General features: G+C 39.9%; 1 protein-coding gene across 5 annotated transcripts; it reads right to left on the bottom strand.

The window, feature by feature from the left end:
• Nucleotides 1–6: 6 nt before the first annotated feature.
• mtf1 (metal-regulatory transcription factor 1) lies at nucleotides 7–15231 on the bottom strand. 5 transcript variants are annotated; one of them, XM_020590159.1, is made up of 12 exons: nucleotides 14658–15075; nucleotides 12919–13436; nucleotides 9737–9975; nucleotides 6326–6457; nucleotides 5577–5650; nucleotides 4904–5037; nucleotides 4524–4601; nucleotides 4191–4293; nucleotides 3439–4109; nucleotides 2900–2969; nucleotides 1368–1612; nucleotides 7–1220 (listed from the first exon to the last, which is right to left on the bottom strand). In XM_020590159.1, the coding sequence occupies exons 2-12, from the start codon at nucleotides 13378–13380 to the stop codon at nucleotides 1140–1142; spliced, it is 2289 nt and encodes a 762-aa protein (XP_020445815.1). In that variant the 5' UTR covers nucleotides 13381–13436; nucleotides 14658–15075; the 3' UTR covers nucleotides 7–1139. The 5 variants fall into 5 exon arrangements, with proteins under 5 accessions (XP_020445815.1, XP_020445812.1, XP_020445814.1 ...); XM_020590156.1 differs by lacking the exon at nucleotides 14658–15075 and adding an exon at nucleotides 15099–15231 and having other exon boundaries at nucleotides 7–1612; XM_020590158.1 differs by lacking the exon at nucleotides 14658–15075 and adding an exon at nucleotides 15099–15231 and having other exon boundaries at nucleotides 7–1612; nucleotides 12919–13401.
• Between the last annotated feature and the right edge of the window lie 51 nt (nucleotides 15232–15282).

Here is a 15282-nt window from a genome sequence, read left to right as displayed (position 1 = left end):
CTGTGAGTGTGGGGCATCTGCTAAGGACAACACATGTCTGAGTTACAAATTAAGGGAACCAGGATCAGCTATGACTTGATGCATCCCTGAGAGGGTCACAACCCTATTAAACATGGGATGTTGACAGTAGTTCCTTAATATTTCATCATGGACAATGTTTGCAAACAAGCTAATTCTAGAGGATAAGTTGCTTCACTGTGCGCTCGACCAGGCACCTCTGTGGTCAGACTTGCTTTTTGCAATACCCATCACATGCTTAAAAGGAAAGCAATTCAGTAACAAAAACAGCTCAACTCAAAAATACAAGTGATTAGAATAAATTAATAGATTGTTCTATCTTGAGAATAGTATTACAAGTACAATGAAGGAATCAAGCATTTAAATAAATTAACATGTACAATTTTAAATTAAATTATTAGGCAACTTATGATGTTTTGAAATTCAAGATAGGCAGATCTGATCACAGGTTATTTTCTCAATTAGTACATACAGGTAACTGCCAAAACAAGTAGAGAAGAAGAATCACATTCTCTGGACTACACTAGTCTTCCTAGAAAATAAAAATACTGAGGATGTCACTTCATATTGTATGACAGCCATATGGGGGGCAACCCATTCAAATTCCTATTGGGAGCAACGCTTGATAAAAATTATGGCACATTCCTCTAATATACAGTGCATTCTGGGTAGCTGCATACCAGATTTAAGCATCTGTCGGATTCTGTAGTACAGTACAAGGATACAGTTTTTCTGCTCGGGTGTAACCTTCAAGCCAGCGAAATGCCACTCATAAGTTATCAGTGTTAGGACAACACTTATTTCACTCAGAAGGATAATGAAGGTTGTTACACTTTTAAACCAAGGATATACTGCCCTTCCCCTGCATTAATTTTGCTAAATATCAATAAGCAAGCAAATCCTGTTTCTAAAAACTACTGCAATGAGTCTCAACAGAAAGAAAATTCATTTGTGTATATATGTTACGGAACAGAATGCACTGTAGGTACAGAGGCTTTGATGCACGCACTATATAGGGGTAAAGAAGAGGCCTCACAGAGGAGAGTGACTTGAGATGTGGGTGGAATCGATGCGTAGGTGCAATAGATGAACACATGGTGCTAGACTGAGAGGCAGCTCTTCTAAGGATTGGCATCAGTGGCCATGTTGAAGTCATCTGCAACCAGCAGCAGTGCTTCAATGTTGGCAGCTGTCTCGGGGCTCTGCAGGGAGAGAAAATCCGAGACATCCATATTGGCTAACCCGTCTGTTGAGGGTGGGTTAGTGGTGGCAGTGCCGCTCTCTGCTGTGGTGAAAGTCTGAGCTGAGGAGGAAGAAGAAGAGGGGGGCTCGACCCTCACGTCACCCACCTTGGAGGAAGACCCAGGGAGGCAGCATGAGGAGGCTGGATGCTGTGGAAGCTCTGAGGGCTGTGATAATGGGGGAGGAGGGGGCTCTGATGGCTGCTGCTGTGCTCGAGCTGAAACACTGGAGGAGGCACTCTTTGAACTCTTGTCTTTTGTCGAGTCCCTGCAGGCACACTGGCACTGGCAGGATTCCTCCTGTTTGATAATGATGACTGGCAAGCTGAGACCGATCTGCTGGACTGAGCTACCTGAAACAGAAAAAAAAAAATTTCACTGAAAAAAATATAGTGGCCAAGTTGATAGCAATTCTTTATCATTTGCTTTCCAGATGTACAGCCAATGAAAATATTTACAATAAAAGCCATTGAGGTTTAGGGGTGAGAAATTAAACTGGCATTCATCAGTTGTTGAATGTAAAGGGGACAAGAGTTGATACCTCATGTCATGGCATGATAGATCTCTGAGTCAACAATCAAAAATAAAAAAAATTAGAACAGAATGTGATGAAGGTAGAATCGATGACAGCAGGTGACCAACATGGTCCTAGAAGGATCTTGAAGAGTTAAACTTTATGAGAACAACTGCAATCAGACAGGATTGAATAGGACAACAAGAATAACATTAAAATTGAAAGAAGTGGTTGAATGATAAATCATTCAGCAGAAAAATAATCTGTAACAGTTCTGCTGGTTGATTAAGTGCAATTTAATCATCAAACAAAACACCCCAAACATTCTCAACTTCACATGCTCAAATGTGAGGATCTTCTCCATTTCTGTCTTGTATCACTGTAAATTATACAATTTTGGACCATTGGTCTGACACTGAAAGAAAACTGAACAATTAAATAAAGAATATTTGATTGATTAATCATCACTGTTATATTTACTATTGTTCTTATTCTTGCTGGAATACCTGAAGTAACTAAATTTCGTTTCACTGTGTATCTTGTACGCTCACCAGCCACTTTAATAGTCACATCTGTACAACTGTCTGCAATTCAATTCAATTACAATTTCACCAAACCAAAAACAAGCATTTTGAGCTTCATAAACACAGAAGTTAAGGTGGAAGTGTTGCAATGAAGTGCAGACAATTGTATGGGTGTACCTAATAAAGTGGCTGATGCGTGTATATGACAATAAAAGTTGAGTTTGGTTGAAAACCAATCAGTATCCAGCCCAAAACATTTACTGTTGTTTCTATCAGGGCAGTACTTGACATGTTTAGACTGGTCAGTCCTCATGCTGATATCTGCTCTTCTTATAGCTCCTGAATGTTATAAGCTTTCACTTGTCAATTTTTTTATGAAACACTACAAAGTAATACTGTTTAGTGATGTGCATTAACAGAACATCAGCATCTTGGAACTGCATTTGTATAATAAAAGCAGTGTGACAGTATCTTAATGGAGCTCCAATCTACCATGTAATTAGTCCTAATAAAGCTAAATTCTCCTCTGGACGGCAAAACAAATTTATAGTTTCAGAATGTTGGCCAATGCCCACCATGTGAATAAATACACACCGACTTACCAGCATTTCCTCCAACTGGTATGGCTGTAGTGAAGAAAACCTTTTCCACTTTTGGAGCTCCTTGATGTGGCTGTGAACAAACATTGACCAGCACAGCTCAAACAGAGTAAATAAAAAAAAAAAAAAAGCTAGTTGTGACAATATTATTATTCAGGTTGATTCCCCAGAATTTCTATTGTGTCAAAAGGCTGTGACTGGTGTATGGTGGCTGAATTAAGTTCCATTGTTAACAAGAACAACCTATTCCTTTGCTACATTTATCTATGTATGATGGCCATACCTCTAACAGCTATCGCTTCCCCCACCATTTCAATTTATATATACATTTGCTAAATTAGGTGTTCAAAGTTTTGCATAATTACTTAACCACTGTTTGCTAATCCTCTCACATGAACAAGTTTGGGATTAGAAGACAAAATGCAGGAAATCTCTCATTTGCATTGTAATGCATATAGAAATGTTTTTTAACTGCAGAACACATCTCAAAATAAAGACTAGTGCAAATCAAGTTACAATTCCTCTGTGGAATCTTTACTCACTGCTTGCTCAGGGTTCTGCTGGCTGTTGGCAGCACTGCTGAGAATCCACTGGAGGTTCTGGTCAGACATGACCAAGCTGGGCTGCAGTAGGTTCTGTGTGGGTGCTATGTTGATGGTGGCCGGGGTGGGAGTCAGACCAAGGCCAGAGCTGGGGACAGGATTACTGGCCAAAGGCACAGGTTGAGCCACAGCTCCCAGAGCATCTGTTGTGCTGGCTGCAACAACAGATACAGCAGCAGTGCCTGGTGCTGTGGTGGTCAGTACTGGAGCTGCAGGAGGAGGAGGAGCAGAGATGGGTGGCGGTTGAGAAGAGGCCTGGGTGGCACTATCTGGCTGAAGGAATGTGGGTGGCAGTGCCACAAAACGCTGAGGGGGGACATGGTTTGCTGCTGGGACAGAAGCCTGAGCAGGCGCATCGGAGATCTGCTGAGGCCCTTTTTGCTGCATGAAAGGGGGAAGCTGAGTGGAGCTGACAGTAGCAGTGACAGAAGCAGAGATGGAAGCCTGACAGGAAGAGCTTTGACTGAGGTGGGAAGGAGCTTCCATGACTGTAGTTGTGTGGGAACAGGAAGACGAAGAGGTAGGACTGATAGAAAAAGAGATGAGGGATGAGGCATCAGTCACTCCTGGTTGGGTGGACGTCTCCAGGGTGAAGGGTTCAGCAAGGCTCTCTGAGGAAGGAAATACATCCTCCATCAGTGAACAAGAACATTCAATACAATTCAAGAAGGCAGGTTTGGAAATGTTCTTACTGTTGGGATTGGCATCATCTTGGCTGACACTATTTTCAGGACTCTGGAACATGAGCTCAAAGATTTTCACAGGGGTCATGTTGTTAAAGTCCAAATTTTGAGCCTGCAATAACATTAAAATTAACCAAAGATTTAATGAATGCATTAAACGATATTAGTGAGTGATACTAGAGGCCTAGGCTTTCACTTTGTACTACAATGGATAGAAAATGACAATGTTGGATGTCAAAATAGCTGCCTTTTAATGGACATCTCTACTGACTATCTTGACAGTTTCTCTGCATCTTCAATCCAAAGTCATCCAATGTCTGATAAAGCAAAGGCCAATCTTACATTGTGGATGTTCTCTCGTAGCTCTGAGTCTGTAGAGATGAGGCTCAAGTCACTGAGGCACAGTGAATGATTTGCATCCTGTAATTAACAGATGAAGGTCTAATTAAACTTGCCAGTGCTGTGGGATCAAGCGCTGAGTCATGCAAACAAGACAGGGAGTGAAATTAGAAAAGAACATGACATGTACTGTTTGTAAATGCAAACATTTTAAAAGTTTCACTTCAAAGGAAGCCCAATTTTCCATGTTATGCACATGTTAGAACAAGTTGTTAATTAGGTGAATGCAATGCGGACCATGATTGCACATGCTGAACAAGATGTTGTGCCAAGACAGACAGATAACCTCCTACACTCTAAGAAGATGCTGTGCTGTGACTCACTTCAGAGAGCGGATGGGTGAGGGTGACACTGAAAGGCTGTCCTTTGTCATGGCCCCTGATGTGACTCTTCAGACTATACTGGCTGCTGAAAGTCTTCTCACAGCCGTCACTGGGACAGTTGAATGGCTTCTCCCCTAAAGAGACAGAAGGAAGAATATGGAATGTGACTGAAAGGTAAGAGCTTGCTCCCTTACTTTTATTTGAATTGTTGCACACTACCAGAAACACAAGCAAAGAACTTAAGCACAGAATTTACTGTTTTACTTTAACATCTAACAATGTTTGACTGGATACAAAGCATTAAAAACACAGGTTCACAGTTCTCCTTCATTTGAATAAAACTAAGTTTAGGAGACTGAAATATTATTCTCATGCTCCACTATGTTTTTTCATTTACAGTTTAGAAGGATCGCCAATATAAATAACTACTAATAATGAACTAGATATTAGAAACCGCGTGAACAGGAGTGATCAGCTGCCACTCTCCCCAAACAAGCAAATAAGCATTTGAGCAAAGAACTTTGGCCTTAGCTGCCTACGTGGTAATCTCCATTTAGGGAATTTATTTCTGCAATTAATACAAGTGCACATGAACATCTTTTTTTCTACACGTCCATGTTCAAGCTACCTTAGATAGATCAAGGTTACATAAAACAAGCCCCCTAATATGTACCTGTGTGTGTCCGTACATGTGTTTTTAGGTGATGACTTGCGGCAAAGGCTTTGCCACAGCCATCGTGATCACACCTGAAGGCAAGAACAGGAAAACATTATTACAAAAAATATTTAAGACTAGACAGTGATGAATTCACAAGACACCGTAAAGCTATGTCCCTGCTAGAACAGCGATATAAACATATTTACATCCTAGATTCAGTATTGTCATATATAGCAATCAGCAGGGATCCAACAATGGATCAAAGTTCAATATATTGCAATACAAAATGTCACAATATGTATACTTTTGTCTAGAGATATATACACCGGCACTTCATAGCTTTTATAAATAAGCCTAACAAAATATAAGTCAATATATGTGGTTGTCCATAACATTGTCAAACCAGTGGTAGAAAAGGGAAAAAGAGGAATAAGTACAAGTATTCCGCAGCTAGCCATACATTGTCACTGAATTTTTAAATGTATCGTGATCGAATTGAATCATATCAAGAAAAGTAATATCGTCCCATCCACGTGCATTTCATTTCTGCTATGGACCACAGACTAACCAAAATGCAGCCCCCAAGACACCACAGCGAAACACATCATGAGTAAAAATGTAATATGAAAACCTGTCAAAACCGAATTTGTGTAGTCAAACATTAAAACAGACAGAGAGCAGTTTGTGAGTATCTATTAGTACCATTGTTCCTTCATTTTGTACTGAGACCGGGTTAAGCCTGTTAAGATAAAGGGAACACTCACCGGAATGGCTTCTCCCCAGTGTGTGTGCGAATGTGCTTCCTCAAGTCACTGAGTGTGGTAAAGTACTTTGTGCATCCCTCTGATTCACAGTTGAATGTCTTGCCTGTGTGAAGTCTCTGGTGTGCTTTTAGTCTGCAGAGATAATCAAGTGTGTTTCATTAAGCCACAATGGGAGACTTACGGAGAAATCGAAACAGTACAGTGGCATCAAACAGCATGTGTTAACTCCTTTTGTACCTAATTTAAGAATGCCTACTAAGCACATAAAAAAGACAACTTAGTCCACACACAGACGACAATGGAATCTAATCAGACAGAGAAAACAACTCAAAGCACACACACACACTCTCCCAGCAGTGGTCGTATAAGAGAGTCTGGGTGGCACGGAAGAGGCAAGAGGAAACTAATGTTATTAAACAGACAATCCACCCATTCGTAGCATCGGTTGGCTGCCTTGAGTTAACAGCCTCTGACACAGAGGTGATGGTGGGGGCACAAATCCCAGACATGTTGTCATAGCAACTGAACCAATACAGACCAGGGGGCTTGTCTGTGGACAGCTTGAGATGACAGCAAAGTCATAATGGTGAAAATGTTATAAACCAAGAACATGCATGTCAGGCGTTGGTCAAAATAAATATCTACCAGAATGTTATTGTTGTCTTCTATCAGAGTTACCAGAGCTACTGGAGTGGGTCTAGTCATTTAATCAAGCTGCCATATTCCATCAAGACATTAGCTACTGTATGTCAAATCCTGTCTTCTCCCTCCCAGAATCAGCCCTAAACTGTATGGTGTACATAGTGATTCTGAACATTTGAAATGATACAGATACTCATTACGTGCTGTAGCAAACTCACCGCTTCACCAAAAATTTGAGTTTGCAGTAATGCTGCAGTTACATTCACAGATTCTACGTTCCTGGATCAATATGTTATAGTGAAACAGTGATAAAACACAAATGGTGCACCTTTCCAACAGGAAGGTAGAAAACAAGCTACAGTCCAGTTTTCATCATAAAGAGGCAGCCTCCAAGCTTTACCCACATATACACACCCAATGGACAAGTGGTCTCTGCACAGCTGGCTGTGAGACCAGTGCACAGAGCGTGTCTACAAAGAGCAACACCGAAAAAATATTAAATAACTTCACTGTTATTTTAGTACAATCATATTCAGTTCAACCATCAGAGCTCTCCTGTTGGTTATACTAAAAAATTTTTTGCATAATTGTGGGTAATTTTTATTGGCAAAAAATCTTCAGCAACTTCACTCTTATAGTGTAGTGTCACCACAATCACTTCATACATCAAGGGTCTCCTGCTGGTTACACTACAAAACTTAATTTAAATAAATAAAAAATAAGAGCTTCTGCATAATTTTGGGGAAGTTTGATAGGGAAAACTGTTCAGCAACTTCGTCCACTGCCTGTCTGCCGTTTGGTGTTTACAGTCTTATGCAAAAGTTTAGGCACCCCTTGATACATAACAGATTTTGGTGATTTTTTATTTGAACAGATGTTAACACAGTTTCTCTTGGAAATGGAAAAAATGCACAATATTTTCTGCAAACAGTGATGCATAGTTACTTCTTATGCCATAAATTGAACAAAAATAAAAAATAAAAACATTATTATGGCATGGTGCAAAAGTTTGGGCACCCTACACAATCAGTACTTAGTAACACCTCCTCTGGCAGATATCACAGCTTGCAAACGCTTTTCATAGCCAGCTAAAAGTCTTTCAATTCTTGTACTTGGGATCTTCTCCCATTCTTCCTTGCAAAAGGCTTCTAGTTCTGTAATATTCTTTGGTCGTCTTGCATGCACAGCTCTTTTAAGATCTACCCACAAATTTTCAATGATGTTTAAATCAGGGGACTGTGATGGCCATTCCAAAACCTTCAGCCTGCGTCTCTTGAGGTATTCCATAGTGGATTTCGAGGTATGTTTAGGATCATTGTCCTGTTGTAGAAGCCATCCTCTTTTCAGCTTCAGCTTTTTTACAGATGGTGTGATGTTTGCTTCCAGAATTTGCTGGTATTTAGTGGAATCCATTCTTCCCTCCACCCGTGCAATGTTTCCTGTGCCACTGGCTGCAACACAACCCCAGAGCATGATAGATCCACCCCCATGCTTAATAGTTGGCAAGGTGTTCTTTTCATGAAATGCTGCTCCTTTTTTTCTCCAAACATGCCTTTGCTGATTGTGTCCAAAGAGTTCTATTTTAACTTCATCAGTCCACAGCACTTGTTTCCAAAACGCATCGGGCTTCTGTAGATGTCCTGTTGCATACTTCAGACGTTGGATTTTATGATGGGGACGCAGATAAGGTTTTCTTCTGCTGACTCTTCCATGAAGGCCTTGTCTGTGCAAGCATCGCTGCACAGTGGAACGGTGCACCACCACTCCTGAGTCTGCTAAATCTTCCTGCAGGTTTTTTGCAGTCAAATGGGGGTTTTGATTTGTCTTTCTGACCAGCATACGAGCAGTTCTGTCCGAGAGTTTTCTTGGTCTTCCAGATCTCATCTTGACCTCCACAGTTCCCCTGATCTGCCATCTCTTAATTACATTTCTTACTGTGGAAACTGCAAGCTGACAACGCTTTGCTATCTTCTTGTAGCCTTCTCCTGCATTGTGGGCATCAATAACTTTCATTTTCAGGGTCTTACACAGCTGCTTAGAGGAACCCATGGTTGCTGGGTGTCCACAAGTGTGTGCACAAGGTTTGAAGAGTCAAAGTATTTGTACAGCTTTGAAATTGGCATTTACCAATGACAGCTGTTGCTGTGCATCAGATCTAACGAGCTGATTAAGGTCTGATACCTTGTGAGAGACTTTGAGACTCTGGAACTCTTAGGGTGCCCAAACTTTTGCACCATGCCATAATCATGTTTTTATTTTTTATTTTTGTTCAATTTATGGCATAAGAAGTAACTATGCATCACTGTTTGCAGAAAATATTGTGCATTTTTTCCATTTCCAAGAGAAACTGTGTTAACATCTGTTCAAATAAAAAATCACCAAAATCTGTTATTTATCAAGGGGTGCCTAAACTTTTGCATAAGACTGTATATAGTGTAACTGAAAAACAGGCTATCAAATGATCACATTCAGGTCTGGTCTTGGTCTTGGTCTTGACTTGGTCTCTGTTTATGTGAACTTGACTACAACACTTCTATGTGGATTAAAGGGTTTTTTTTTCATTTAGGGAGAAGCTAGCAGTTAGAGGGGAAGAACATAAAGGCCAGCACCCTGAGAAAACTTAGTTTTGTTTCACTTTGTGTATATTGACCTGATTCTGTGTATTTCTGCAGATTTGAACAAAATTACTTGAAAAAACAAAATACACTATAAAAGCAGCACCAAAAGGAGAAATAAAACACAACACAATAAAGCTTCATGTCGGCTCACCTGTATAGTGTATTAAAGGCCTTCTCACAGCCTTGCACATCACACTCAAACGGCTTCTCCTTTGTGTGAACACGGACATGGATCTTGAGGCTGTAAGAAGTGAGGAAGGCCTTTCCACAGCCCTGTTGATTACACACGAATGTGTACTCGCCCCGGTGTGTCTTCTGGTGTGTCCTCAAGTTTCCAGCCGTGCTGTACGTCCTCGTGCAGCCTTCAAACATGCACTGGTAGCGCTTCACCTAACAGAAGGAGGAGGGTGTCAGTACTTAAACACAGTAAATGGAATTCAGCTCTGTATGAGCTCATAAACTTCAATTAAATACTCTTTAATGCGCAGTTCAATGAGCCAGGAAGAAAAGTAATTTGTGAATTCAGCTGAGCAATAACCAGCCTTGCTGTAGAATGAAGTGACAGTCAGTGACTCAATCACCTGTCAGCATATGAAGCAGGTGAGCACAAAGGACAGGGATGATGACTAACCCCCATGCAATACATCCCATTGAAGTGTTTCACACAGCACTTATCTCATATGCATTGTGGGAGCCCTCTTTCTCTTTTCTCACACAAAAGCCCTGGGGCAATCTGAATTACAGCAGTGCATTCTCTTCTTTGAAAAATGCTATCCTGTACTAAACACAAAGCAAGAAGGAAGAAGCTTCTAGTTGGCCACTTTGATGAGATCCCTTTCTTAGCTAACATTATTCCAGTAATTTACTGCCCCGATCCTCTTAAGAGATCTTATAAAACATGTTACCCATATACAGAACATAACTCTCAAGATAAAAGGTTGCATGTCCAGCCTTGGCTACAATCTCTGCCTTGCTAAGGAGTCAGCAAAGACTACAATTAACCTGAAAGAGGATTTTGTGCAACATCATTTTTTAAAATAATAAACAAAACTAATATACGTTTATGAAACCACTTTGTTGAAGACATTTCAGATCAGGATATATGTTAGTTTGGGTCACACTGCAGTATAATTTACCTGAAGGCAAGGCAAATTGAGTAGCATTTTTATACATGGCCAAATGTTGAATACAAACAAACAAAATAGTTCTACCATAAAAACACTAATGATGTAACCAATAACTGTAACAAAACAGGTCATTTAAATGCCAATTAGGGGTGAAACCCTCCCAAAACCAAGACCATGAACCAAACATCAGTGGTCGGGGTTCACGGTTGCATCAATCACTCAACATCCATTGGCTGAGCAAAAACTTGCAGAGAAGCCATAATTTCAGCTTTGCCTGCAGTCTGCCATCCACTGCAAGCATACAGGAATAGTGAATTTGTTAGGCTAACAGCTAATAGCTTTAGATGTGGTTGTGTCGTGCTGAACAGATGGCATAGTCCATGGACTGTGGTTCTATGTGGCCTCATCTCCCTAATGTCTGTCTCTCTCCACTAGCCACAGCTTGTTCAGATCTGCTGTCCACCTGATTACCCTTCATGTGTTTGTATCTCTATCACCTTTAAACACCGAGGCAGCAGCAGTGGACTGTCGGGAACATGAATGACAGTTTTAAAAAAAGCAATGGTGTGGCTAAAAACACAGAAAAGAAGTTATAATCAGAAAAATCCAAATGCTTCAAATAGTTGAACAAGCAACAGAGAGGAGGATACCAGATAGCGGGTTTACTCAGTTTTATGGTAATTTGACATATATTCCCCTGGGGTCAGGAAAAGTGCTGAAGAAAATCATCACTGACCCCTCACACCCTGCACATCACATGTTTAAACTGCTCCCCTCCAGGTGTTTTTTGCCACAGGAACAGCTTTTTTAAACAAGTTGTCTCTCTCATGAACAATTAACTGAAATCCTTTTATGCTACCTCACTTTATAAAGAACTCTACTTTTTGCTATATCCAGGCCCTTCATTTCTTCAAATTATTATATTACATAATATTACATTATTTTCTTGTTATTATGTCTGATAGCAATGCCCTTTGAGTGCTGCTATCAGCCAAGACAAGTTCTAGTGTGCATTCACACCTAGATGAATAAACTGATCAGAGACTGGAGCAACTTTGTTACTTTGTTGTTGCAGTTGTGAACTATCATATGAAAAACAGTTTCTGATATAGTTTTTCTTCACAAACTATAGCAATTAAATCATCACAGAACCTGTAATTTAACTGGGTAAATTACAGTTAGACTATAGCATTAAAAATAAAAAAATTAAAAAAATCATTTATGTGCAGGTATTTCATGTACTGTATTCTTCTACAAATAATCAGTTAGTTTAACTCTGTTTACTACATTATTATGGTAAAAGTGTGTTCTGCTTTTTAGTGGTCCACATTATTGGTAATTCAATTTAAAAAATCCTGTTTTTCTTACAAAAATAAAAAAGGGGGTATGAACCGAGCCGTGGCGCAAATACTGAGGTCTGAACTGAATGGTGGATCTGATGAACCATCACACCCCTAGTGCTAATCCATCTACATATTTCATCATTCATACAGAGATTGGAGTTTTACACTACATTAAACATTCTTCATGTTGCAGGGAATGATGCCTTTGTCAGCAGGGAAAATAACGGATGCATCAATGAACCATTCTAGCAGTCTCAGTGATTCACTTCACAACACATTAAGTAACATTTACCATGAAAAGAACAAACTTGCTTAGCTGCTGCATATATAAAGCCGATTTAAATTTTCTTTCACTCTTACTAACAAACACTAATCTGAGTGGTGGGTGAGATAAAGCCATTAACTTTAAGGATGTGGAAGAGATCATTTGTTAAGCAAACATCCATTCAAAGCCACTGTGACAAGCCTGGTTAAGCTTATAGCTCAGTACGGCACTCTTTCACCCACACCATTGTGACTCCTCTCCACCATCAGTTCAATAATTTTAAACTGCATTGTGTGCCTTACTCTCCCACAAGTATAGTGGAAAGCACTTCATTAAAAATTAAATGAGAGTGAGAATATTTACAGCAGGTTGACTCTGTTCATCATTAGATTTTTTATGCCACTTGTTGACCAAGAGGCAGGAGTTTTCTATTTGTTATTGAAATCTTTGCACACCTGTGTTCATACTGAGCATTCCAAGTATAAAGTATCTTTAGCAGAACTAGGCAAAGAGATGCCACTGGCACGTTCACATTTCATGTGTATGTAGCAGCTACACATCTTCTATATATGGGTGAGATGCACTTGTTTAGACTTACCTCTCTCTGCTTGGTCTCTGGGCATTCAGAGTGCAGGGTGAGTGTGGCCCCCTCTATATTGCGTGGCATGGGTGTGGAGCCTGGATTTATTGTGAACTGGATCTGGTCTGCAGAAATGGTGTGGTGCACATATCCTTGTGACATGACATCAGGGTCAGCCATAAAAGCCAGAGAACCCTCCTCCTCATCTCCATCACCTTCTCCTTCAGTTAAGAAGGTGACTCCATCTTCATCCCCTCCACAGTGACCCTCTTCCTCACCCTCCTCATCCAGCCGGATGGGGTCCCGCTCAATGAGTACTGTTGTACGGTCGTAAACTCGACCAGAGGATGATGAAGGTTCAGCGATCAGGTCATCTTTGACAAAGTGGATTTTGTCTTCTTCTTCATCATCCCTCTCCAGGTGGTCCACCTCCACCTCAAAGTACATGGGCACCTCCGTATGAGGGCCATTCTCACTCATGGTCCCTGGTGCCTCTCCTTCCTTTGCAAGAAGGATGGCACACTTAACGTTACAGCCTAATAAATAAATGAGCAAAATTACTTTTCCATTGTTACTTTTGCTTAACAGAGTTTTTATGTATAGGAAGCAAGACAGTGCTTCACATAAGCCATTAAGAAGCAGTAAGACAAGATATGAGAAAAAAACAGTGTCATTACAAGAGAGGAAATTAAAAAGAAACTGAAAGATATAACTGCAAAAAGATGATAAATGGTGCATATCCATAGTTGGACAACTCTTCCACTGAAGACGAAAAGTCTGCTCACATAAAAATGAAGTGTACCTGCGAGCATGATTTGTGTAAATACAACCAGTTTTGAAGCCAATCCTAGTTCAAGACGCAACTTACATGAGTGTGATGCAATAACTCGAAGCCTCCTCAGCAAATACATTTTAAATGAAATTTAAGTGATGTAAGAAACATTTTGAAAACTAAAAATAACTGCATAATCATAGATTTAGGAATTCCCAATAAAGATAAGGGCATAGATGTTATTATAAATAGTTCTTATCAGGTAATTAGACTTCTTAATAGATTTAAAAAAAAAAGACTTATTCAAAGCAGAGTATTTAAAAATATATCCAAACAAATATCTGTCTTAAGGAAAATCTTGAATATCTGATGCGCTCACAGAAAAGACCGCTGTCATTTTGGAGGCCTGTTTCCTTAGCCAGGATCATTTACCAACAACTGTGCAGGCAGAGCCTCAAATGTCCGTACTGTCTACAAAGGGGTTTTGACAGTACTAAATACCAATGTAAATACGCCAGTCTACTCCTGAAGCCGACATTCATGTTATCTGTCAAAAAGTTCATTATACTCAGTAATAAAAACGTCATGCAACCTATTAAGCCAGAGGATAATAATACAAATTAGCATTTCTCAGAGACCAACAAGCCGAGATCTAGAAGTTTCTGATTTCAACCACACATCTCGAGATAGCAGGGGTTAATCTGATATCTAACTGACATTGTTAATGTTTCCTGATACCTGACATTGTTAGTTTCCAACCGATAAAAAAAAACTCATGTTACATAGGTGAAAGAATGTTATTTAAATCAGCTATAATGTTAATCGAAATGATTAGCTAACACTTGCAAGTTACTGCGCGGCTTAACAGTGGCCTGATAAACTCACAATAACCAACGTTATCAAATTTAAACAGTTTGACTAACAATACAGGAAGGTTAACCTAATTTATTGTACTGTCAGTGTTAAGTTAGCTAGCGTTACTGACCTGACGTTATTTCGGGGTTCTTCTTGGACGCGTCGTTACTAGTCTCAGCTGTCACTAGCGTGTTACAATAAATACTCCTTCATAGTTCGTATATTTCCCATAATAAATATGTCATTAGGCGTGTTTCTTAACATTACGTGACTTGTTTGCAAAGCCAAGATGTTTGTGTTTAGTCCTTGAGCCCTAGATAGGTTAGCGTTAGCTAAGTGACCGTCAGGCAGCTAATCAACTACCACCACCTGAACAGCATTGCTTGCTAACCACTAGCAACAATTTAGTTAGCTCACAGCTAAGCTAGCTAGTAACGTAGCTAGTTTACTATCGACAGCTGATTTGACCCATTTTTCCAGCAAAAATAAGTTCCATACTATTAAGTGATAAATTGGCGTGTTAACGCTTTAATTAACTGACTAAAGGGATATGACATTAAAATATATTTACCTCTAATGAAATTTAAGCCTTATCCCTATGCTCTGGGTGTTTAGCACTTCCTTTCTAACTCCTCCCCAGGACAACATACGTCACAGGCGAATATCCATTCGTAATGAATTATGGGAGCTTAAATATAACCAAACAGCAAAACACAAACACGTCTTTCTAATCTTATTATATAACTTGTCGACTT

This window comes from Monopterus albus, unplaced genomic scaffold (assembly GCF_001952655.1).
Source record: "Monopterus albus unplaced genomic scaffold, M_albus_1.0 scaffold11.1, whole genome shotgun sequence".
NCBI lineage: Eukaryota > Metazoa > Chordata > Actinopteri > Synbranchiformes > Synbranchidae > Monopterus > Monopterus albus.
Note: the sequence above shows the minus strand (reverse complement) of the source record. Positions and strands in the feature narration are given on the sequence as shown.